The sequence below is a fragment of the Phycodurus eques genome, chromosome 16 (assembly GCF_024500275.1).
Source record: "Phycodurus eques isolate BA_2022a chromosome 16, UOR_Pequ_1.1, whole genome shotgun sequence".
Classification (NCBI taxonomy): domain Eukaryota; kingdom Metazoa; phylum Chordata; class Actinopteri; order Syngnathiformes; family Syngnathidae; genus Phycodurus; species Phycodurus eques.
Window position 1 is genome coordinate 5,216,324 of NC_084540.1, and position 26,177 is coordinate 5,242,500.

General features: G+C 42.9%; 1 protein-coding gene across 6 annotated transcripts in view; it reads right to left on the bottom strand.

Annotated features, from left to right (window-relative positions):
• The window catches only part of ap2a1 (adaptor related protein complex 2 subunit alpha 1), a 75,461-nt gene that overhangs the window by 28,950 nt on the left and 20,334 nt on the right, over positions 1 to 26,177 (bottom strand). For 4 of the 6 annotated variants that reach the window (XR_009770099.1, XR_009770100.1, XM_061701092.1 and 1 more), the window contains 9 exons: positions 19,491 to 19,750; positions 19,238 to 19,406; positions 18,917 to 19,054; positions 18,439 to 18,621; positions 18,271 to 18,368; positions 17,967 to 18,198; positions 8,214 to 8,402; positions 7,955 to 8,109; positions 2,044 to 2,106 (listed from right to left, as the gene is read on the bottom strand). Coding sequence is in view for 4 of the 6 variants with exons in the window: in XM_061701092.1 (XP_061557076.1) it covers positions 2,044 to 2,106; positions 7,955 to 8,109; positions 8,214 to 8,402; positions 17,967 to 18,198; positions 18,271 to 18,368; positions 18,439 to 18,621; positions 18,917 to 19,054; positions 19,238 to 19,406; positions 19,491 to 19,750 (1,487 nt within the window). In the remaining 2 variants the exon portion in view is untranslated. The remainder of the gene's footprint in view (positions 1 to 2,043; positions 2,107 to 7,954; positions 8,110 to 8,213; positions 8,403 to 17,966; positions 18,199 to 18,270; positions 18,369 to 18,438; positions 18,622 to 18,916; positions 19,055 to 19,237; positions 19,407 to 19,490; positions 19,751 to 26,177) is intronic. The other 2 variants (XM_061701096.1, XM_061701095.1) reach the window with 1 other exon arrangement.

The window sequence follows — 26,177 nt, forward strand, 5'->3', positions numbered from 1 at the left end:
TTTCCTCAGTAACTGTTAACATTTTTTAACTTTAAACTTTGAGAGCTAACTGAAACTGACAAGGTTCGCATTATACACCGTCTCTGACACAGGTGTTGTCGAATACATTTCTTAAGCTCTGTATGTGCTCCAAATCAAATCACAAATCAAATCACTAAATCATGTTTCCTTGCTGACTTTTCTTTGACACAGCTATAATGTTTGTCCTGCTGTCTCTTTCAATGTTAAGTACAGTAAAAGTAATACTTTTCATGTCAAAGAAGGTCAATATAAAAACATTCAACAAAGTGCCAGTGTCAATTGTGGCGATAATGTCTGACATACTCATGTCTAATAAAATATAAACTGGTCTGGTAGATAAATCAAATTACAGATAGACAAATTCAGGCTCTTTGATGTCGATTTAAGTTGAACGGCTCAGCAAGCTACCCATTCACAAAAGCATACCGTAATTTCTCATGTATAATGCGCACCCCCAAAGTTTACCTGAACATTCTGGAAAACCCTTCTGCCCATGTATAATGCATGATTTTGCTTCTACCCATATGATCAAAACATGAATTATTATATGTATTTTGTTTTTTGGTTTTCAAATAATTATTCTGAAGTTAAGCACTTTATTTGAATATGTAATACTCTCTCTTTTTATTTAATTGCTCTTATTTTTTTAAATTTACAGCCCTACTTTTATTTAGTAAATAAGAAAACACAGTTGTGTTCATATGTTTGATTACCCAGGCAGAATTTGTAATTTGTAAGATGGGTACAATTCTTTAAAAAAAAATAACAAGGGCCAGGCGAAACAATTGTATTTTAATGGGATTCAAATTAAATGGTCAAGCATTTCAGAAAAGCATTATCATTAAACAAAAAAAACAAAGAAACTAATGATGGTTGTTGTTCAGTCATCAGTCATATTAAAAATATATATATATTATATATATACAGGAAGTCCTCGATTTACAAACGAGTTCCGTTCCTACGCTGGCGACGAGATTTTCCGCGCATGTTGGATTTCACCGTTAAAGTCAAAATTTACGGCGAAATACTTCTGTTACAGGTATTGTCCCACGTGATTGTGACAGCAAGCTCAGTGTGTGTGTGGGCGTGTGCGTCGATGTGCGAGTGTGTACAAGTGTAGTGACGGCGACCAGGGAAGAGTAGCGATTAAAGGAGGACCTGTTGACGTTGAATGTGCAGAGGAGCTAATAAAGCCATTAAAGCAGCAAATCGGTGCTTCGTGCCTTTATTGTTGCCGCCACACAGCTCAAAAGGGAGTTAACCCCTGCGTCTCCCGACCACGGTCAGGTGACCGTAGCAGGAAAGGTTAACACTTCGGATAAAGAAATTAAATACATTAAAATAAAAAACTAAGATGCTGTACTTACCATTACTGCTGAGAGTGTGAAAAAAGGAAGGTGAAAAAGGCAAAGATACTCCCGTCGCACAAAGACAGACAAGCACGATGCACGAGCTAAGCAGAAACACCATGGTGCTGGGGACAAAATGGCGGACGAGGCACGGGCGTCGTAAAGTCGAAACGTCGTAGGTCGAGTGGGTCGTAACTCGAGGATGTCGTGTATATATATTTCATCAATTCTGCCAGGGTATGTAAACTTATGAGCACAACTGTACATATATGCAGTCATACGTACACGTCATATTGGAATCAAAGTGTAGGCTACAGCTTTTTCATAACCACTATGTGGCTGTGGCATATTAGAATGAAAGTGGATACCTTTTTCATAACCTCTATGTGGCAGTGGGGGTTTGGAATGAAAGTGTACAGCTTTTTCGTAGCCTCTAGATGGCGGCATACATTTATAAAATGTGAGTTTTTTTCCCCATTTTCCCCTATAACTATGTATAATGCGCACTATTGACTTTTGACCATTTTTGGGGGAAACAAAGGTGCATTATACATGAGAAATTATGGTATATCAAAAATACTACAGTATATTGTATCAATGCCATTATGACGGTATGAATGTGTCATAATTGTGGTTTTCTAGCTAAGTCTGTAGTTTACTACAGGGCCCTTACTCCGAGTCACCAGAACCCTCCACCATTAGGGAGTCAGAGGTCTCGGTGGGCTGTTCCAGATCTCTGTCAATGTCCAATCACGGTATAGAACAGAGGACAGACATACATTCAAACCACAACACACACAATCACACGCCAACAGACACACACACAGAAAAATGGAGAGAAGAAAAAGAGAGAAAGATGAAAGACAGTCACATACACAGGAAGTTAAAGAACAGACCAAGTAAAGCAAACCTGCCAACCAGGGAGAAGAATTGACTAACTTTCACTAACACGCTCTGACAAAAGGTATTTTGGATTGTTGTGGACCACAGGATCCTGTATACATCCAGGAACAACTGATTTATGGGTTTCACATAAATAAGACTAGCTTCAAAGTGCTCAAAGGGTTTTTAAACTGTCACCTCATTAACTCGCTGACGACATGCATCAAAACTAACTGGATTTTAAGTATCTTGCTCAAGGATACTCTGACAGGGTAGCAGGGGAACAGGCGCTTGAACCCATGACATTGATAGACGAATGGTCTACCACCTCAACCAAGCTGCATTGCATGTAGATCACAGTCATTATATGCTTACAACACTCAGCACTGATAGGATGTTAGTGCCAGTATGTGCTCGATAAAAATAAAGAAAATACAGAGAGCAAAACTGAAGTTTCATCTAATCTGAAATACTACTGCTGAATCTCCAATATAAATGTTCTCCAAATGATCACCTTGCTTCCACTATGTGAAAATGTGACAACCTCACTGACCAATTTAAACTGCTAACAAATCAGTTGTAAGATTCATTATTCTCTTTACATTTTGAGGAACTGGGAGCTTCTGTCTGTTCCTGATCCCTGTACGAAGATAATGTTCCTGTAGTAGTCCTCGCATTACAGCAACAGACGCTGCACCGATCCGCCTGTCGATCTCCTGTTCCATTCTTCCCTCATTCGTGAAGAAGACCCCAAGATACTTGAACTCCTCCACTTGGGGCAGGATCTCATCCCTGACCTGGAGAGGGCATGCCACCCTTTTCCGACTGAGGACCATGGTCTCAGATTTGGAGGTGCTGATTCTCATCCCAGCCGCTTCACACTCGGCTGCGAACTGCTCCAGTGAGAGTTGGAGATTATGGCTTGATGAAGCCAACAGAACCACATAATCTGCAAAAAAGCAGAGATGCAATACTGAGTCCACCAAACCGGACCCCCTCTATGCCTCACCTGCGCCTAGAAATTCTGTCCATAAAAGTTCGGAATCGGTGGCAAAGGGCAGCCCTGGCGGAGTCCAACCTTCATCGGAAACGGGTCCGACTTAGTGCCGGCAATGTGGAACCAACTCTGACACCGGTCGTACAGGGACCAAACAGCCCGTATCAGGGGGTTCGGTACCCCTTATTCCCAAACCACCCCCCACTGGACTCCACGAGGGACACGGTCAAACGTCTTCTCCAAATCCACAAAACACATATAGACTGGTTGGGCGAACTCCCATGCACCCTCGAGGACCCTGCCGAGGGTGTAGAACTGGTTCACTGTTCCACCGCCAGGACGAAAACCACACTGCTCCTCCTGAATCTGAGATTCGACTTCCCGATGGACCCTCCTCTCCAGCACCCCTGAATAGACCTGAGCAGGGAGGCTGAGGAGTGTGATCCCCCTGTAGTTGGAACACACCCCAGACTGCCAAACCAGAGCCACTGTCCCCGATGTCAATGCGATGTTGCAGAGGCTCGTCAACCAGGACAGCCCCACAACATCCAGAGCCTTTAGGAACTCCGGGGCGAATCTCAATCTCGGTGACCTCAACCCCAGAGATAGGAGAGCCCGCCTCAGAGACCCCAGTCTCTGCTTCCTCATGGGAAGGAGTGTCGGTGGCATTGAGGAGGTCTTCGAAGTATTCTTCCCACCGACTCACACCGTCGCAAGTCGAGGTCAGCAGCGCCCCATCCCCACGATATACAGTGTTGATGGTGCATTGCTTCCCCCTCCTGAGACGCCAGATGGTGGACCAGAATTTCCTCGAAGCCGTCCGGAAGTCTTTTTCCATGGCCTCACCGAACCCCTCCCATGCCCGAGTTTTTGTTTCAGCGACCACCAAAGGTGCATTTCTGTTTAGCAAGCCGGTACCTATCAGCTGCCAGTCACACAGGCCAAAAAATCCCAATAGGACTCCTTGAGTTTGACGGCATCCCTCACCGTTGGTGTCCACCAACGACAGGCACCGACCACCTTACGGCCACGGCTCAGGTCGGCCGTCTCAGCAATGGAGGCACGGAACATGGTCCACTCGCACTCAATGTCCCCCGCCTCCCCTGGAAAATGAGCAAAGCTCGGATTCTGCCAGACGTTCCCAGGAGACCCTCATAATACGTTTGGGCCTTCCAGGTCGGACCGGCATCTTCCCCCACCATTGGAGCCAACTCACCACCAGGTGGTAATCAGTTGACAGCTCCGTCCATCTCTTCACCCGACTGTCCAAGACATGCAGCTGCAAGTCCGATGACATGACCACAAAGTCGATCATCGAACTGTGACCTAGGGAGTCCTAGTGTCAGGTGCACGTGTGGACACCCTGATGCTTCAACATGGTGTTCGTTATGGACAATCCGCGATGAGCACATAAGTCCAAGAACAGAACACCGCTCGGGTTCTGATCGGGGGAGGGGGGGCGTTTCTCGCAATCACGCCCTTCCAGGTCTCACTGTCATTGCCCACATCAGCATTGAAGTCACCCAGCAGAACGATGGAGTCCCCAGCGGGAGCGCTCTCCAGCACCCCCTCTAAGGACTCCAAAAAGGGTGGGTATTCTGAACTGCTGTTTGGTGCATAGGCACAAACAACAGTCAGGACCCGCTCTCCCACCCGAAGGCGGAGGGAGGCTACCCTCTCGTCCATCGGGGTGAACTCCAATGTGCTTCTCGACCTCGCACACCAGCTCGGGCTCCTTCCCTGCCAGACAGGTGACATTCCACGTCCCTAGAGCCAGCTTCTGTAGCCAGGGATCGGATCGCCAAGGTCCATGTCTTCGGCTTCCGCCCAGTTCACACTGCACCCGACCCCTATGGCCCCTCCCACAGGTGGTGAGCCCATGGGAAGGGGGACCCACGTTACCCTTTCGGGCTGTGCCCGGCCAGGCCCCATGGGTGCAGGCCCGGCCACCAGGCGCTCGCCTTCGAGCCCCAGCTCCTGGCCTGGCGTAAAGCCCCAGACAACTTAGTTCCTATGATCATTGGGACACACAAACCCCTCCACCACGATAAGGTGACAGCTCAAGGAGTGACTGCTGTTCTACACAGCAGTCATCAAATCAGTCCTGTGTTCATCCATCACAGTCCGGTTTGGTGCTGCCACAAAAAAGGACAAACACGGACTGCAACAGACAATCAGGGCTGCCGGAAAAATCTTTGGTACCCCCCTACCCACTCAATGACTTGCACGCTGCCAGAACTATGACAAGAGCATGCAAAATCCTCTTGGACCCTCCACATCCTGGTCACCACCTCTTCCTGCTCCTCCCCTCAGGTAGACACTATCGATCAATGCAAACTAAAACCAGGAGACATTCCAACAGCTTCTTCCCTCTAGCCATTAAATTGCTCGAGGCCATGTGACTCTTCGTATTGTGTTTTTGTCTCAAAAGTATGTTTTCTCAAAATGTCTATCTATTGTCGTACTAGAGAGGCTCCAACTACTAGAGACAAATTCCTTGTATGTTTTTGACATGGCAAATAAAGAAGATTCTGATTCCGGTACATCATGCTGCATACGGTTGTATATAAGTTGGACTGGGAGTAACCATTCACAGGTAAAAACTATTCTTTTTGCTTTTCCCCAAAAACATTTTTATGGATTGATAGCACACGCTGTGGCATTGACAAAAAGGTAAACCATGAACAGTTGAGAAATGAGCATGTTACGACTTCATTTCAATGTCCATGCATTGCCTTTGAGGGGATCGTCGACCTCCCCAACATGGCCACCATGAAGTCATGTCGTCAGTTAGCCGGGCTGCGAAAGAGCGCTGGCATATCCATTCTTCATATCTCTGCGAGTCCTCAGGAACTACTGTGGGAATACACCGTGCGTGCTAAGATATGTTGTGCGGCACCAGCTAGCTACGAGCTGCGGCTGGATAGCTATCACGGCTCAACACTGTCCTTACACCATGCAGAGCCGCTCCTATAAGTCACTTATCCTCGCCTCCACAGTGAGGAATAGAACTAGAACTTTTTGGCCTTAATTCTAAGCGGTATGTGTGGAGAAAACCAGGCACTGCTCATCACCTGTCCAATATTCTAAGTGCTAGAGGACTGCATCTTTTTGCACAATTGTCAGAAAAAATAATAATAATAATGTACCGGTATTACCAGATAACTAGCAACCCTTTACTGCTCAGTGACTTTTTTTTTTTGTCAATGTCTTTCTGAGTTGATTTAAATCTTATGGAGTTAACGTAATTTTACATACTTACAAAAGTGTTCTCTGTCAATTGACTGTCCCTTGTTGTACTTGAGCGGCTCCAACAACCGTAGACAAATTCCTTGTGTGTTTTTGGGACATACTTGGCAAAATAAAGATGATTCTGATTCTGGCCGACTGGTTTGAGTGTCAGCCTCACAGTTCAGAGGACCGGGGTTAAATCCCCGGCCCCGCCTGTGTGGAATTTGCCTGTTCTCCCCGTGCCTGCGTGGGTTTTCTCCGGGCACTCCGGTTTCCTCCCACATCCCAAAAACATGCATGAATTGGAGACTCTAAATTGCCCGTAGGTGTGAATGTGAGTGCGAATGGTTGTTTGTTTGTATGTGCCCTGCGATTGGCTGCCAACCAGTTCAGGGTGTACCCCGCCTCCTGCCCGATGATAGCTGGGATAGGCTCCAGCACGCCCGCGACCCTCGTGAGGAGAAGCGGCTTAGAGAATGGATGGATGGATATTCTATACTGCTCCGGTTTCCTCCCACATCCCAAAAACATGCATGGTAGGTTAACTAAAGAGTCTAAATTGTCCATAGGTCTGCGAATGGTTGTTTATATGTGCCCTGCGAGTGGTTGGCGACCAGTAGAGGGTGTACCCCGCCTCCTGCCAGCAGTTAGCTAGGATAGGCTCCAGCATACCCGTGACCCTAGTGAGGATAAGCGGTGTGGAAAATGGATGGATATTCCATACTTTTGAATACTTGCGTAGCAACCCTGTTTTAACATTTGATTGTGATGAGGGAAGACTGCAACAGCTCTAAAATTTCAAAACCCACTTTCATCCAGGTTGGCAGGTCCATAAGACAAATATAAAGAGTATAACAACAGTGTCTCAACCAACAGACAATACACAACATGTTGAAAAGCAGTCTTAACGCAGACATACAACAAACACCAAAACCAATCACATTGACAACAGTCTATCATTTCGTTGGTCCAAAACTTTTCTTTCCTTGCCTAGTATGTGAGCTGCAGTTTTAATGTGCCTTTTAAACTCCTTCAGCAACAAGGTTACAACTGTCTTTATTAAATTTACATTTAAAACCTGATGTAACCACGACACCTCGTTTTTAATCGCAACATCATAGCTAGAATTCTGCCGAATAACAATTCTAAGCCAGTCAGAAATTTTGAGTGGGCAGAGAAAATTAGGTTCTATCTAAGGTTCTAATTAGTGTTCTATCTTTGGTCAGAAAATAACAGGAAAATAAAATACACCAATACAAAGTCATCTATCATACGTAACCTTGTTACTTCAGGACATGTCAACACACAGGGAGGAAATAGCAGACTAGAGAAGATTTATCTTTTCACGTTGAAATTTGCTCCGCAATGTTATTAAAAAAAATAAAGCAATTAAGGGGCTCTGAAGCAGCTCCAACTGGACTTCGGCTAACAGGGACAAATTGATTCGACATCTGCTCTTTCGGATGACCTTTACCTTAGGAAGCCTTCGTCATTCACTGCAGCAGAGGGTGCAGCGGGCCCTGCTTCAGAGAACACATCCACCAACAGGCTGCCAGCACTAGTTGGAGCGGCGCCAACAGGAGGTCCAGATCGAATCCCAAGGAGGTCTGCTGATGGTGATGGGGTGGACTGGCAGAAAAAAATACACATGCATGAGAACCAATATGATTAAACTTATTGTTTGACTCCTAATGCACAAACGCTGGCTGAACAGCAGAGTCCACTGTACTTACAGCATTGGAGGTAGCCATGGCTGATGTGTCTGGGCCCCGTTCACTGCCTCCATTCAGCTCCCCGCCCTCCCGTTTGCTGTCCTCCAGATCCGTCACTGAAACTGCACCAGGCCCCTTCTTCTTCTTCAGCTTAGCCAAGATTGAAGACTCCCTCTCAGGGAAAGGAGGCATCTCCTCCAGAACTGTGGCCTAAGAAAACAAAAACAAAATTCCTACTATGTCGAACTGAACGATAGAGCACTGTAGATACAATAGTCAGTGGACCGATACAAGCACAACAGAATTAAACAAGACAGCTACTACTTTGGGGATACAAGTATAATTTGTAACCGTGTTCACTGCTATAATGTCAGAAAAGAGTCTCTTCAGTGGCAAGGCCCTGGGGGTATACTGTAGAAGATTTGCACAGAACATCTGAAAGCTCTGGATGTTATGGGATGATTAACATCTTTTGACATGGAAGTCATACCTCTGTATTGAGAGACTGGGGTGGTGGTCCCCCTTTTAAGAAGGGAAAGGGTGCATGTATTCTAACTGAAGGGGGTCACAGCCCTCAGCCTCTGTGGGGAAATCTATTCCTGAGTACTGGATGGTCTGGCCATTAATTGAACCTCAGATACAGGAGAAACAAAGCAGTACTCGTCCTGGTTGTGGAATACTGGACCAAGTCAATACCTAGCATGGGAGTTTACCCAAACACTTAACATATACTTTGCAGATTTGAAAAAAGTATGAGTATCATAATTTCTCGTGTATAATGCGCATTCCCCCCCCCCCAAACAATTTTAAGTCAATCGGGCGCATTATACATAGGTATAGGAGAAAATTTCTAAAAAAGCTTTCACATTTTATAAATGTATGCCGCCATCCAGAGTTTATAAAAAAGCTGTACACTTTCATTCCAATGTCACCACCACCTAGGTTATGAAAAAGGTGTAAACATTAATTCTAATATGCCACCGCCACCTAGAGGTTCTGAAGGTGTAGCCTACACTTTCATTCCAATATGACAGGGGTACTTTATGACAGCATACATGTACAGTTGGGCTCATAAGCCTACATACCCTGGCAGAAATTATTATTTTTTTGTATAAATATGACTGATGACTGAACAAAAACCATCAATTTCTATGATTATGTTTTGTTTAATGTTAATGCTTTCTGAAATGCTTGACAGTTTAATTTGAATCCCATTAAAATAAAATGTGTTTCTCCTGGCCTTTTATGTTTTCTTTAGAGAATTGTACCCATCTTACAAATTCTGCCTGCGTAATCAAACATGAGCACAACTGTGTGTTTTCTCATTTACTAAATAAATGTAGGGCTGTGAATTTCAAAGATCAAGTAAATAAAGTATTACGTGTTCAAAGAAAGTGCTTAAGTTCAGAATATTGTTTTGAAAAAACTATACAGATAATACTTCATGTTTTGATCATATGGGTAGAAGCAAAATCATGCATTGTAAAAATGCATTATACATGGGTAGAAGGGTTTTCCAGAATTTTGAGGTCAACTTTGGGGGTGCGTACTATCCATGGGTTGCTCCACGAATATGGGGTAATTATCATTAACTTTATGGGCAGAATTCTTTCTGCAGGAAGGCTGTAGAGGGAGCACAGTTTGGTGACCAGAGAATCTGCTATTTGCAGATGTGGTCTTGATGACAATCTAATTGTGACTGTCAGCGTTTACTCGGGTGGTCGCAGGTGAAAGGAATCCAGCCAATATGAGAATCAACGCCTCAAAATCTAAGGCCATGGATCCGAAAATGGTGGAGCAGGCGAACTGGGTTGGGAGTGAATCCCTAATAGTGATGCACCGAAATTAAAATTCTTGACCGAAACTGAAAAACCCAAGGGCGAAAACCAAAACACTGAAGGGAATTATCAAACTTTATTTGTAAGTGCTTTTCATACAAAAATAATTACATTACATTAATTAAAATTTACAAATAAATCCATCCATCCATCCATTTTCTGTACCGCTTATCCTCACTAGGGTCGCGGGCATGCTGGAGCCTATGCCAGCTATCTTCATGCGAGAGGCGGGGTACACCTTAAACTGATCGCCAGCCAATTGCAGGGCACATATAAACAAACAACCACTCGCACTCCAATTCACACCTACGGGCAATTTCGAGTCTTCAATCAACCTACCATGCATGTTTTTGGGATGTGGGAGGAAACCAGAGTACTCTGAGAAAATGCACGCAGGCATGGGGAGAACATGCAAACTCCACACAGGTGGGGCCTGTTAACCGTGGGACAGTTATTGCAGTATATTATGTTAAAAAAAATCTGCATACTGTTCAATTTCACAATCATTACTCTATAATCGGAATAAATAAATAATGGATTCAATATTTATAATATATTGTTTGAATAAATGGCGTTATTATAAATGGCAAGTTATTATCTGAGATGGTGAATGGGATTTCATATGTATTGCTTAGAGAGTGGAGGCACGGTGATCGACTGATAAGAGCATCTGCCTCACAGTTTTGAGGACCGGGGTTCAATCCCCGGCCCCGCCTGTGTGGAGTTTGCATGTTCTCCCCGCACCTGCGTGGGTCTTCTCCGGGCACTCCGGTTTCCACCCACATCCCAAAAACATGCATGGTAGGTTGATAGAATACTCTAAATTGCCTGTAAGTGTGAATGTGTGTGCAAATGGTTGTTTGTTTGTTTGTATGTGCCCTGCGATTGGCTGGTAACCGGTTCAGGGTGTACCCTGCCTCCTGCCCGATGATAGCTGGGATAAACTACAGCACTCCCGCGACCCTCGTGAGGAGAAGCGGCTAAGAAAATGGATGGCTGGATGATTTATTAAGTATTTACTGCATCAACGTGGCGGCTTCTCTTGCGTGCGATTTTTGTATTTCCTGTATATTCTACTGAAATGATGCAAATTTCCCCATTGTAGGACTAATAAATGTTATATTTTAAAGATGTATTATATTAAAGGTCCCATATTTTGGCTATTTAAAACTCCATAGAGTGACTCTCTAACATGGACTTCGTGTAAAACTGTCAATTTCATTAAAAAAAAAAAATAAATAAACACCTTGGTTTTGTCATACTAGTGTCGAGAAAAGGCCCCTCTCACAGCTATTTCTGTTTGACCCCGTTTTGTATCCGGTTTGCCCATATTTGGCTAAGACCTCCCCCTTTCCTCTGATTGTTTGCCTTCGTGTAGCAGACCCACTTGTAAGAGAACACACGTTTGTTATCTTGACAGCGCTGGCTCTGGAGTGGAAAGGGAAGGCAGAGATCTTCTGGAGTGAAGTACATAAGCTCGAGAAATTTGAATGACCTGATTTCAGGCCTCTCGGAAGAAAAACGACGAACTCAGGAATGCATGGACAATTTTAAATCATATTTCATGTTTACTGAGGCACCGTAGAGCCAATATTACATGCCAAATTATAGAAAAAGTTGGTTTGGTAAAATATGGAACCTTTAATGTACTTTTAAATTATAGGTTAATTTTCTCAAGTGACGTAGCAACGGTGACATCCTTTCCGATTTCCCGTCTCTTTGTTTATGTACAGTCTTCTCCAAAAGTACTGGAACGGCAAGGTCACTTCCTTTGTTTTTGTTGTATACTGAAGCCATTTAGGTTTCAGATTAAAAGATGAAAAATCCGAAGTTCAGAATTCCAGCTTTTATTTCATGGTATTGTAGTGACTCTGACCCAGTTGCCAAAACGTCCCCACAACTTGATTAAGCTGCACTCTTCCAAGCTGTCCTACTTTGAGACCGCCACTAAGAGGAGGCCTGGCGTATGTCAAGCGGACCCTAAATTAACTAGCAGGTCCCCTCGAAATCTTGGTTTCCAGTCATCAAAGAGTCCTTTCTTCGTTTGAACTGACACCAACCAAAAGATTGGGGATCCTCTCTGCGAGAAGACCAATCTGAGACAGATCGACAACGGAACGCAAATACAATGAACAATTTGCTTAATATTCAAACATGCATGCAAGGCACCACCCACTGGCGTTTGAAAGTACTGCAACCCATGGACTTCCATTCAGGGTTTTTTTAAATTGAAGATTTAAAAAAAAAAGTCTGTTTTGATATTGCACAAACTCTGCAGAAATATTTAAAATGTATGCCTTGATGTCTGTGTCAGTGTGTCAACTTTACAGGTGCAGCAGTGAGACTGAGAACTGTTTGTCTTGATTTGAAGCCCAAACAACATGAAATGTGATTGAACCATAAGCAGTTGATTTCCCAAGACTAAAGTTTAAACAATCATTCTATATGCTTGCTCTAAGAGTAAGAGTACAAAGTTGGGAGTATTTTAATATTTTTTACATTTTATATATTATGATTTTTTATGATTTTATGGCTAAATTGCAGACTGAAATTCAAGTTGATGGGTGTGGTCTTCGCCAACCTTCTTCGTCCCTTAGACACGCCCCCTGGGTATTTAACCCTCGAATGTCGCCTCTCTCATCCTCTTTCGTGTCTGGCTCTCATTTTTTTTCCTCGTGCTGGCCGCCCGTCACCGTACGGCGCCGCAACCAAGCTGGGAGCGTTTCGATCGACAAAACCGGCCATGCAGCTTTGATCCTTTTTTTTTCTAGCCATGATCGGTCGGCCGAGCCTCAGCAAGCAACTACCGGCATCCCGTACCGGTCACCCACACAGCTGGAGCAAGAGCTGGGCTCATCACAAGGTCAACCGGCAGGTAGGTTACGAGCGCACCCCAAGGGGACAACAATTTTTCTTCTTCTGCCTCTTTTGTTTTTGTTTTATTTTTCCGCATTGTTTTTTTCTTTTTCCACAAAACCTGCTTCGTTTTCCTCCTGAGATCTCTGGAGAAAGACCATCCCCACCGACCAACTGATCTACGGTCGTGAGTACAGCACAACAAACGTTGCTAGAATGTACAATATTAGTGCCGAACAATTTTGGGGAAATTACTAGCTTCACACAAAAATCCCAACTTTGCTCTCTCTCTCATTCGGACTGAACGCATTAAACGCTTAAGTTTTCAACTTTAGTCTAGCAACACACACTGTGTTCTATTTGCCTTTTCGTACGCCTATTTTTCTCTCTTTCACCATTACTAGTGTTATTTTATTTCTGTAGTTAGACCCTTTTGTATGTTTCCCTGTAGATCCCTTGTAGATGTCATTAAATATTAAATAAAAATCCACTTCTTGTGTTTTGAGTTTAATAAGGAAACCTCTGTCATCTAGGACTAGTATGTCATCAAATGTAGCAACCTTTAGCTTATGAGACTGAGAAAAGGTTGTCGTCGCTTTTTCCCCCAAATTTTATACTTTTAAAAAGTGACGTGGTGCCCGCTACGAGACAAAATAGCTTGATTTATAACATTAAGCATCAAAATCATGCTAAACCAAAGCAACGCAGGTGTCGCGCCTTTGACGAATTTATTTCTTAAATAAATTAAATTTTATCCAAACGCCAATATACGCTACAGAATTTACATCGAGATGTGTTAAACAACTCAGGACAGAGCATCTTTTGTTTGAAGCCACCCGATTTTCAAATGAGCAAAAGTACTAGAACATGTGACTGATGGGTGTTTGTAGTTGCTCAGAGGTTGCCTTTTAGATTGATTGCTTAAACATTAGATGGTGCTTTTTTTTGGCTTTCAGCTGTGAAAACTGCATTAACTGTTAAGCAAACATGAAAACCAGAGAGCTGTCTATGGGAGAAAAGCAACCCATTTTGAAGCTGAGAGAAGAGGGAAAATCGATTGAGCTATTGCAAAAACATTGGGCATAGCCAATACAACAATTTGAAATGTCCTGTAAAATAAAGAAACTACTGGTGAACTGAGCAACAGGTCGGCCGAGGGTATCAACAGATGATGACATTGTGAGAGCTGTGAAGAAACACCCAAAGACAAATGGGAGTGACATCACTGCCAACCTCCACAGGGCAGGGGTGAAGGTATCACAATCCCCTGTTCGAAGAAGACTTCGAGAGAAGAATTATACAGGCCATACCACAAGATGCAAAGCACTCATCAGCAAAACAAATTCGAAGGTGAAATTTGATTTTGCAAAAAAGTAGATAAATGAGGCACAAAAGTTTTGGAACAAAGTTATACGGCCTGATGAGACCAAGATCAACCTCTACCAAAGTGATGGAAAGGCCAAAGTGTGGAGAAAGAAAGGATCTGCTTATGGTCCAAAACACACAAGCTCATCTGTGAAGCATGGTGGGAGTAATGTCATGGCTTGGGCTTACATGGTTGCTTCTGGAACGGGCTCACTTTATTGATAAAGTAACTCACGATAGTGGCAGCAGAATGAATTCTTAAGTCTACAGTCCCCTTCAAAAGTATTGAAACGGCAATGTCAGTGCATTTGTTTTTGTTGTATACTACCGAAGACATTTGGGTTTCAGATCAAAAGATGAATATGAGACAAAACTTCTGAATTCCAACTTTTATTTCATGGCATTTACATCTAGATGTGTTAAACTACTCGGGACAGTGCACCATTTGTTTGGACCCACCTACTTTTCAAGTGAGCAAAAGTATTGGAACAAGTGACTGATGGGCATTTCTAGTTGCTAAGGTGTTGCCTTTTAAATTGATTGCTTAAACATTAGATATTGCTAGTTTTTGGCTTTGGGGTGGCCGCACGGTGGACGACTGGTTAGAGCGTCAGCCTCACAGTTCTGAGGACCCGGGTTCAATCCCCGGCCCCACCTGTGTGGAGTTTGCATGTTCTCCCCGTGCCTGCGTGGGTTTTCTCCGGGCACTCCGGTTTCCTCCCACATCCCAAAAACATGCATTAATTGGAGACTCTAAATTGCCCGTAGGCATGACTGTGAGTGCAAATGGTTGTTTGTTTCTATTTACCCTGCGATTGGCTGGCAACCAGTTCAGGGTGTACCCCGCCTCCTGCCCGATGACAGCTGGGATAGGCTCCAGCACGCCCGCGACCCTAGTGAGGAGAAGCGGCTCAGAAAATGGATGGATGGATGGATGGCTTTGGGGTTTCACCTGTGAAAACTGCATGTGCTGTTAAGCAAACATGAAGACCAGAGAGCTGTCTATGGGAGAAATGCAAACAATTTTGAAGCTGAGAGAAGAGGGACAATTGATCAGAGCTATTGTATAAACATTGGGCATAGCCAATACAACAATTTGGAATGTCCTGAAAAAGAAAAACTACTGGTGTACTGTGCAACAAACATCGAACAGGTCGGACAAGGGTATCAACAGCAGTTGATGACAGACATTGTGAGATCTGTGAACACCCAACCAAACAACAGTCAGGGACATCACTGCCAACCTCTACAGGGCAGGGGTGAAGGTATCACAATCCACTGTTCAAAGAAGACTTCGAGAAGAAATATACAGGCCATACCATAAGATGCAAACCACTCATCAGCAAAACAAATTGGAAGGCGAAATTGGATTTTGCCAAGTAGCACAGAGATGAGGGACATCACTGCCAACCTCTACAGGGCAGGGGTGAAGGTATCACAATCCACTGTTCAAAGAAGACTTCGAGAAGAAATATACAGGCCATACCATAAGATGCAAACCACTCATCAGCAAAACAAATTGGAAGGCGAAATTGGATTTTGCCAAGTAGCACAGAGATGAGCCACAAAAGTTTTGGAACAAAGTTTCATGGACTGATAAGACCAAGATTAACCTCTACCAAAGTGATGGAAAGGCCAAAGTATGGAGAAAGAAAGGATCTGCTTATGATCCAAAGCACACAAGCTCATCTGTGAAGCATGGTGGAAGTAATGCCATGGCTTTAGGTTGCATGGCTGCTTCTGGAACAGACTCGCTAGTATTTATTGATGAAATTGACATTATTGATGATGTAACTCATGATGATAGCAGCAGAATGAATTCTGAACTCGACATAACCGTTTTGTCTGGCAATTTACAGAAAAAAACATCCAAACTAATCACGCAACAAGACAATGACGCAAAACACACTTCCAACACAACAAAGGACTTCATCAGGGGGTAAAAGTGGAAGATCTCAGACTGGCCAAGTCAATCACCGGACCTTAACCCAATTGAGCATGCATTTTACCTCCTGAAGAGGTGACTAAAGAGAGAAACCCCCAGAAACAAACAAGAACTGAAACAGGTTGCAAGAAAGGCCTGGAAAAGCATTTCAAATGAAGAATTCAACAGTCTGGTGAAGTCAATGGGTTGCAGGCTTGATGCAGTTATTGCAAGTAATAGTTATCCCACCAAATATTTAATGTCATTCACTTTAAGTTAATTTATTGCTGTCTGTTCCAATACTTTTGCTCACTTTAAAAGCAGGTGGCTTCAAACAAAATGTGTTCTGTCCTGAGCTGTTTAACACATATCGATGTAAAGACCATGAAATAAAAGCTGGAATTATGAACATTCGTCTCATATTCATCTTTTGATCTGAAACCCAAATGTCAGTATACAACAAAAACAAAGGAATTGACCTTGCCACTCCAATACTTTCGGAGGGGACTGTAGCTGTCTAGCATTACTGTACATCACAGTATTTTTGTCTATAAACATGTACAGATTTGCCTGCTCTTCAAAATTGGCTAATCTCCGCTATTCCAGCCAGACAAATATGACAAATGTACGGTAGCATACAATTTATTTTGCAACTTCATGTGATAGCTTAGATATTACCATGGTGCTCCGTCTGTCTTGTCTTATCCTCAGTCCGTTATAACGATACTTTTCTAAAAGTGTAATTTATTCATTGTCAGGGAGGCGTTGATTAGTGACTTATGCTGTGCTGACAATGGAGGCAAGGCGCACGTTCGCCTCTGTGGCTTGGCATCCTATTTAGCTGCATTAGCTGTAGTTCCTAGGTAGCTGGGGCAGCGGTAAATTGCATGCAACAGGCATTCAACCCCTGAACAGCGAAATAAAGCGAGGTTGAGCGACAAGAGACTTTCCATCTGGGCTAATAGCCACGAGCATGACGACGGAAAAGCTACACGGTTCCCATGATTCATCACGACATGCAAATTTCAAGTAGTACAGTAATAAAAACATTCATCTTTGTTATTAATGTGTGTTTATGTTACTAGTAGTTTGTTGAATGTATGTTATTTAACATTCATGCTTATTTCACATTTATGGTTGCTTTATGGCACTATGTCATTATCGAACCATGTGTATAGGGTGTGTGTCATAAAGTGACCTACTGGTCAATGCAATTAGATAGTCAAAGCTCTACAGGGCATTGTTTAGTTAATAGTAAATCATTATTTACTCTGATGTGTACGCACTCGTACACGGGGCGTCAGTGATCAACATGTGACATGAGACATTTTTTTTCGGTAGTCTCATTTTGGTGAAAAAAGTATTTTGGTCCGAAACTAGAAATGCACTTGAGGGCTATTTTCGGCCAAAACTTCAGTGCATCACAAATCCCTACCTCAGGTGAAATTGAAGTATCTTTGACCATGGAAGACTCGAACATGTGTCTGTCATGGTAGTGTTGATGCAAAAGGCTTTATGTTCTCACCTTAAATATAGACATGAGTTTCGGGTGGTGACCGAAAGGATAAGGTTTCAGAAACACAAGAAAGATTGTGCAACGTGGTTTTGAAGAGGATCAGATAATTAAAGATGTATTAGCAATGTTAAGTATACATAATAAAATGTCTGGCAGCTAATGATTGACCATTTGGAAAACAATGCCAGACATTTAGCATAATGAATCTTTTTTAACCCAAAACTGTAGCTCAACTAATTCCGAAAGTCAATCAAATAAAACAATTACAAAATTACCAAGACATCAGTGCTGGCAATAGAAGAGAGCTTCAAATACTCCACAGCACGCTGCTGTAGCTCTACATCAGAGTTGCGAATCTGGCTGTCACAGCGAAGAACCTCCTGAATCGTGGTCTTGGTCTCTGGGAACAAGTTGATGAACTTGATGTAGGCTGACAGTAGCAGGGCACGAGTCGGCACAGAGCATAGATGGAACTTGGAGTGAAGAAGGTTGAACTGGACTAGCGGGCTGAATAACAGAACACAAGTTACTTTTTGTCCTGTCAACTGAATACTTTGCTGCCTAAAAAAAGTCACATACCTAGAACGGGGGTCACCTGCAATGAGGTTACCAAACTCTCCAAGAATGTACCCTCCAACCTTCACCATGTTCTCATGACAGGCAGGGGCTTGCAACGCCTGGAAGAAACAGTAACTTCATTTTCTGTCTTTTTTTTTTCCTTCACAATGTTTATCGAAGTAGTAGTACCTCAAAGACTGTCTTGGCAGCATATCCTTGCACATCATCACGGTTGATGACGATCTGGATGACACGGTACCATACTTCTTCACTGACATAATCGCCAGCTATGCGGATGAGGTTGAGAATGGTGTCGACGTACCAAGAGTAATCGACAGCATACTTCTCGGCCAGGATAGCCACTTTGAGCACCTGAATGACAACACACAGCTCAGTCATTAGATTAGATTGTTTTGAGAAAATGTCTGAATCAAATACCGGTAAGATTTTGTTGTAGACATGCACAAATTAGATTTGAGTCACTCCATGCATTAGAAACTATTAAATTGTTGTCCAGGATTGATAGACTTAAATACATGGTGTTTTCAAATTAAAAAAAAAAAAAAAAAAAACATTAAATCTGATGCATCACCAACTGAAATTTGCATAGACACTAATTTTAAAAAAAATTCTTATAAATTATTCTTATTTTGTCAGTTTCACACACCATCTCCTCTCTGATGGAGTAGTCAGCTGTCTCAAGGTAGCTGAGCATCTCAGCTACAATTTGCTTGGCATTGCTGCGATCACACATGGCATACAGCAGATCTGCTGCTCTCTGTCGAACACTAACATCCCGCTCAGTCTGCAGAAAGACCAAGAAAAACAATTGATGACAAAATGGAAGATGGAAAAAGGGTGGAGAAACATTTATCAGTATGAGTGAACTTCCTAATACTGTTAGTTATAGTGTGTTATTTTTAAGGCCTATTGTGCATTGTTGGAAACTGAAAAAGTGTGTATACCGATTAAGTGTGTGAGCCATCACCTTGAGCGCATTTATCACAGTCTCAATGTGTGTTTTGACTGCTTCATGAGAAAACTCTGAGCTAGCCAGAGTACACATGCTTTCCAGAGCCAGGTACCGCAGGTTAGTCTCTCGGTGCTGCAGGAATTGACCCAGCTGGTTACAGGCTCGCACTAGCAGATTTGGCTCACTGTGGAACACAATATATGATAGGAATATTTCAGCAATATAGTTTCAAAACTTGTGCCATCAAGTGGAGGCTCTGATTGCTCACCTGTCATAGTGGATGATAAGGGAGATAGCCTCGAAGAGGATAGCATTCTTGGCATTAGAGTGCTGTACTTTCTTTGACTTAGGTGGCTCCTGTGCCTTGTTGAGTATGGTTTCCAGACACTCCACCAGACGGCCCTTCACAGCACCATCTTCAGGTGGAGGATAGCACTGCAGCAGGCGCAGCAATTTACAAGAGAGCCATGGTGCTGGGACAAAGTAGTAGGTGTAATCTTGCAGGTCGGTGGAAGCTGATGACACAATCTGAAGGACCGTAAGACAAAAACTGTCAGAAGCTTTTTTCATCTGGAAAAGTTAGAAATACATCACAAGACACAGTATATGTGCCAATGGCAAAAGAACAGTACTGTTCTGTATTGCCAGTGAAGTTACATTATAATGCTCAGACTGTTTTCAAACACATCATTAAATTATCCATCTATTTTATATACCACTTGTCCTCAGTAGGGTCGCGAATGAGCTGGCATGCTAATTCCACACGGGAAGGCCCAAACTGAAATTTGAACCAGACGTTCGTCTGTGAGGCAGACGTTAATCACTTTTCCCCAAATTTGAAACACATTTGAACAAAAATGTAACTGCATAAACCAAAAGTTGTCCAACATATTTGCTTATTTGACTGAAAATTGGCCTTTTTTTTGTGCAGTGGTGCCGTGACTTATGAGATCAATTAATTCTGTGAGATTTTTCAATTGTAAAATATGTTCTTTGGCTCCATAAAGGTTGGAAATCACTGCTCTCGTCAGATCGTGTATTCTAATCAGTCAGGTCAAACCAGCATTACACGACAGAAATAATGGGTGCTAACTTACTATAATTAAATTACGTTATATTTAATTAAATTACTTCACCCACACAGAAACTGTAGAGCATGATTCGACAGAATGGCGGCATGTTAATGTACAACCGTTCGTGGTACCACAAGTTTGCTAGGCTACATAACGTTTTGTTGCCTGCTTGCGAGCAGTATCGTATTCAAAGTACGGGAACATACCTCCAGCAAGCCTTAAACGAACGTCCTGTCCTGAGCACCAGTGACCACCAACACACGTTTTCCCCCATTTTGTCCTTATAATACAAAGTCGGCACGCTCCATGCTTGTTGTCGTTGCCATGGTAACGAGTGTATCCGGTCGCATGTGAGTTGACAAGGTAAAGCCCAATGATCGTAAAAAACGGGAGGCGGTGATTTTATTGCAGTAGTCTGACAGTGAAATCGTGAAAGAGCAAATTTGTCTTGTAGTCTGACATTACGTTTTACGTGTTTTCTGTTCCCCACTGCCCACGTTTTGTTTTTTTAAATAACTATACCTGTAGCCTCGCTACGGCAAGGAATTGTCGTCAATGTAAGTCATTTTAAACTTAAAAAATTAATAAATATATAAATTAATAAATAAAAATATGTATGAGACAAACTCGTCAGTCATAAGTCAAAAGTTGCCAGTTCAATAGATAGTTTTCAAATAATCAAACTGGACTTGTCATTTGTTGGACTATTATTTTGGAATAGTACAACCCCAATTCCAATGAAGGTGGGACGTTGTGTTAAACAAATAAAAACAGAATACAATGATATTTAATGTTCAAACTGATAAACTATTGTTTTTAGCAAATAATCATTAACTTAGAATTTTATGGCTGCAACACGTTCCAAAAAAGATGGGACAGGGACATGTTTACCACTGTGTTACATCACCTTCTCTTTTCATTCAATAAACTGTTGGGAACTGAGGACACTAATTGTTGAAGCTTTGTAGATGGAATTCTTTCCCATTCTTGCTTGATGTACAGCTTCAGCTGTTCAACAGTCCGGGGTCTCCGTTGTCGTATTTTATGCTTCATAATGCGCCACACATTTTCAATGGGAGACAGGTCTGGACTGCAGGCAGGCCAGTCTAGTACCCGCACTCTTTTACTACGAAGCCACGCTGTTGTAACACATGCAGAATGTGGTTTGGCATGGTCATGCTGAAATAAGCAGGGGGGTCCATGAAAAAGACATTGCTTGGATCGCAGCATATGTTTCTCGAAAACCTGTATGTACCTTTCAGCATTAATGGTGCCTTCACAGATGTGGAACACACCACACACCATCACAGATGATGGCTTTTTAACTTTGCGTCCATAACAGTCTGGATGGTTCTTTTCCTCTTTGGCCCGGATGTTTGGCACAACATCCACAATTTCCAAAAACAATTTGAAATGTGGACTCGTCAGACCACAGAACACTTTTCCACTTTGCATCAATCCATCTTCGAGGAGCTCAGGCGCAGCGAAGCTGGCAGCGTTTCTGGGTGTTGTTGATAAATGGCTTTTGCTTTGCATCGTAGAGTTTCAAGTTGCACTTACGGATGTAGCGCCGAACTGTATTTACTGACATTGGTTTTCTGAAGTGTTCCTGAGCCCGTGTGGTGTTATCCTTTACACATTGACGTCGGTTTTTGATGCAGTGCCGCCTGAGGGATCGAAGGTCACGGGCAATCAATGTTGGTTTTCGGCCTTGCCGCTTACATGCAGTGATTTCTCCAGATTCTCTTAATATTTTGATGATATTATGGACCGTAGATGATGAAATCCCTAAATTGCTTGCAATTGTACGTTGAGGAACATTGTCCTTAAACTGTGCGACTATTTTCTCACGCACTTGTTCACAAAGAGGTGAACCTCGCCCCATCTTTGCTTGTGAATGACTGAGCAATTCAGGGAAGCTCCTTTTATACCCAATCATGGCACCCACCTGTTACCAATTAGCCTGTTCACCTGTGGGATGTTCCAAACAGGTGTTTGATGAGCATTCCTCAACTTCGTAAAGGAGTAACGAATTGAATTGATTCATTATTTGCTTGTTTCCGTCCTCACGAATAGCGAGTGGGGCTATAGACCCAGAGGCAGAGCCTTAGCAATAACATAAAATGAAAAGTAAATAAGTTTTTGTATCATGATTAATTCATTGTGCAGCTCCTCCACCAGGGGACAATTTTAATATCATGGAAAGGTTTATTTATTTCCATAATGCCATTCAAAAAGTTACATTTTCATACACTGAACAAAAATATAAACGCAACACTTTCGTTTTTGCTTGCATTTTTCGTGAACTGGACTCCAAGCTCTATCACATTTTCTACATACACAAAAGGCCATTTCTCTCAAATATTGTTCACAAATCTGTCTAAATCTGTGTTAATGAGCATTTCTCCTTTGTGGAGATAATCCATTCCACCTCACAGGTGTGGCATATCAAGATGTTGATTAGAGAGCATGATTATAGCACAGGTGTGCCATAGGCTGGCCACAATAAAAGGCTACTCTGAAATGTGCAGTTTTATGACACAGCACAATGCCACAGATGTCGCAAGTTCTGAGGGAGCGTGAAATTGGCAGGGTGACTGCAGGAATATCCACCAGAGCTGTTGCCCGTGAATTGAATGTTCATTTCTCTACCATAAGCCATCTCCAAAGGAGTTTCAGACAATTTGGCAGTACATCGAACCGGCCTCACAACCACAGACCACGCGTAACCACACCAGCCCAGGACCTCCACGTCCAGCATGTTCACCTCCAATATCGTCTGAGACCAGCCACCCGGACAGCTGCTGCAACAATCGGTTTGCATAACCAAAGAATTTCTGCACAAACTGTCATAAACCTTCTCAGGGACACTCATCTGACTGCTCGTAGTCTTCGTCGGGGTCTCGACCTGACTGCAGTTTGTTGTCGTAACCGACTTGAGTAGGCAAATGCTCACATTCGATGGAGTCTGGCACGTTGGAGAGGTGTTCTCGTCACTGATGAATCTCAGTTTTTACTGTTCAGGGCAGCGTCGTGTGGGTGAGCGGTTTGCTGATGTCAACGTTGTGGATCGAGAGGCCCTTGGTAGCGGTGGGGTAATGGTATGAGCAGGCGTATTTTATGGGCAACGACCACAGGTCAATTTTATTGATGGCATTTTGAATGCACAGAGATACCGTGATGAGATCCTGAGGCCCATTGTTGTGCCATTCATCCACGACCATCACCTCATGCTGCAGCATGATAATGTACGGCATGTTGCAAGGATCTGTACACAATTCCTGAGAGCTGAAAACATCCCAGTTCTTGCATGGCCAGCATACGCCCCAGACATGTCACCCATTGAGCATGTTTGGGATTCTCTGGATCGGCGTATTCGACAGTGTGTTCCAGTTCCTGCCAATATCCAGCAACTTCGCACAGCCATTGAAGAGGAGTAGACCAATATTCCACAAGCCACAATCAACAACCTGATCAACTCTATGCAAAGGAGATGTGTTGCACTGCGTGAGATGAATGGTGGTCACAACAGATACTGACACCGCAGACCCTCACAATAACACACAACTGCACATTTCAGAGTGGCCTTTTATTGTGGCCAGCCTAAGGCACACCTGTGCAATAATCATGCTGTCTAAGCAGCATCTTGATATGCCACACCTGTGAGGTGGGATGGAGTATCTTGACAAAGGAGAAATGCTCACTAACACAGATTTAGACAGATTTGTAAACAATATTTGAGGGAAATGGCTTTTTGTGTATGTAGAAAAAGTTTTAGATCTTTGTGTCCAGCTCACGAAAAATGGGAGCAAAAAACGAAAGTGTTGCGTTTATATTTTTGTTCAGTGTAGATTATTGATTCAGGGCCCACAATTTCAAGTAGCGCTACTCGTTTACATTTAGATGAACAAAAACAACAGCTTTCATGTATTTTAGTATTTGTCTGGCACTGTCTGCCCAAACGTGGATATTTCAGCTCACTTATAACTCTTGACTTAATTCTTCTGGTCATTTAACTAATGTACTGTAGGTATGTTATCTGCATGTGTGCACCACACTGCCCCTAAGAGGCCAAGGCTCACACATCAAGAACAGCACAATCAACAAAGCACACGCAGAACAGGCACAGTACAGACCCTTTTGAAAAAAATTTATATCATGGAAAAGTTTATTTATTTCCATAGTTCCATTCAAAAAGTTAAACTGTCATCGATTATAGATTCAGGTCCCAGAATGTAAACCATTTCAAGTATCCGTTTGTTTACTTTTTCCATAATTCGGCTTCCAGCTCATAAAACCCACGAAATCAGGAATTCAAAAAATGTAAATACCTTGAAGAAATCATTTACTTCTGTTTTTGTAGGGGAACAAAAATAAATGAAGGTCCCATTAAATCAATCAAAATACAGTACTTTCAAAACGATATGTTAATCAATACTTGGTTGGGAATCCCTTTGCTTTAATCAGTGCCTCGATGCGCCGTCGCAATGCCTGGGAGTTATGGAAGACCAGATTTCCTTGATGCTTGCTGTCAGTTCTTTGCTTTTTGGTCTGGTGCCCCTCATTTTCCTCTTAATACCCCATCAACTCAATGGGGTTTAGATCCGGCGAATTGGCTGGCCAGTCAAGCACTGTGATGGCATGGGCATCAAACCACGTTTTGGTGCTTCTGGCGGTATGGGCAAGGGCCAGGTCCTGCTGGAAGATGAAATCTGCATCTCCATACAGATCCTCAACAGAAGGAATCATGAAGTCCTCTAAAACATTCTGGTAGACTGTTGCGGTGACCTTGGATTAAAGAAAGCAGAGTTTACCAACACCTGCATTGGACATTGCACCACAAATCATGACTGATTGTGGATATTTCACACTGGACCTCAAGCAGGTTGGGGTCTGTTCTTCACCCATCTGCCTCCAAACCCTTGGACATTGATTCCCGTATGAAAGGCACACTTTATTTTCATTGGAAAAGAGGACCTTGGACCACTGGACAACAGTCCAGTACTTCTCCTTGGCCCAGTTGAGACGTGTCCTACGTTAGCTCAGGGTCAGAAGTGGCTCGACACGAGGAACCAGACAGTTGTGGCCCATCTCCCGGATGCGTCAAAATGTGGTGTTTTTTTAAGCTGTGACTCCCACTTCACTCCACTCTTTCTGGATCTCTGCTAGGTTTTTGAATCTTTTCTGTTTGATAAGCCGCTGAAGCCCACGGTCATGTCTTTTGCTGGTGCATATTCTCCTGCCACATTTTGTCCTTCCACTCAAGTTTCCATTGATATGCTAGGACACAGCACTGTGAACAGGCAGCCTCCTTAGCTCTGAACCTATGTGGCTTACCCATCCTATGGAGGGTATCAAATATGGTCTTCTGGCCAGTTGTCAAGTCTGCAGTCTTCCCCATATTGAACCCAACTGAGACAATTGAACCAAGTTGAAGCAATTTCATGACACCTGGAGAAACCTGTGCAGGTGCTTTGAGTTTAGTAGATGATTAGTGTGTGACACGAAGTTCAAAACATTTATGGTCTGCCAAATGTGGGCTGATTTCTTCACAGTATTCTATTTTTTTTTATTCCTGATTTTGTGGGTTTTATGAGCCGGATGTCCAAATTATGTAAAAATAAACAAATAAATACTTGAGATTGTTTAAATTGCGAGCCCTGAATCTATAATCTATGAAAGTTTAACTTTTTGAATGGAATTATTGAAATAACTGAACTTTTCCATGATATTCACATTTTTTGGAAAGGGTCTACTACATACGGCTGAAACAAAGAAGACTGTTATAACTGCTGACTAAACAGCTGTCATTTTTCGCATAGGATAAAGAATATATGCCTGCGAATATTGTGTTATTGTCTGTCAATGTGTTGCTGCACCGT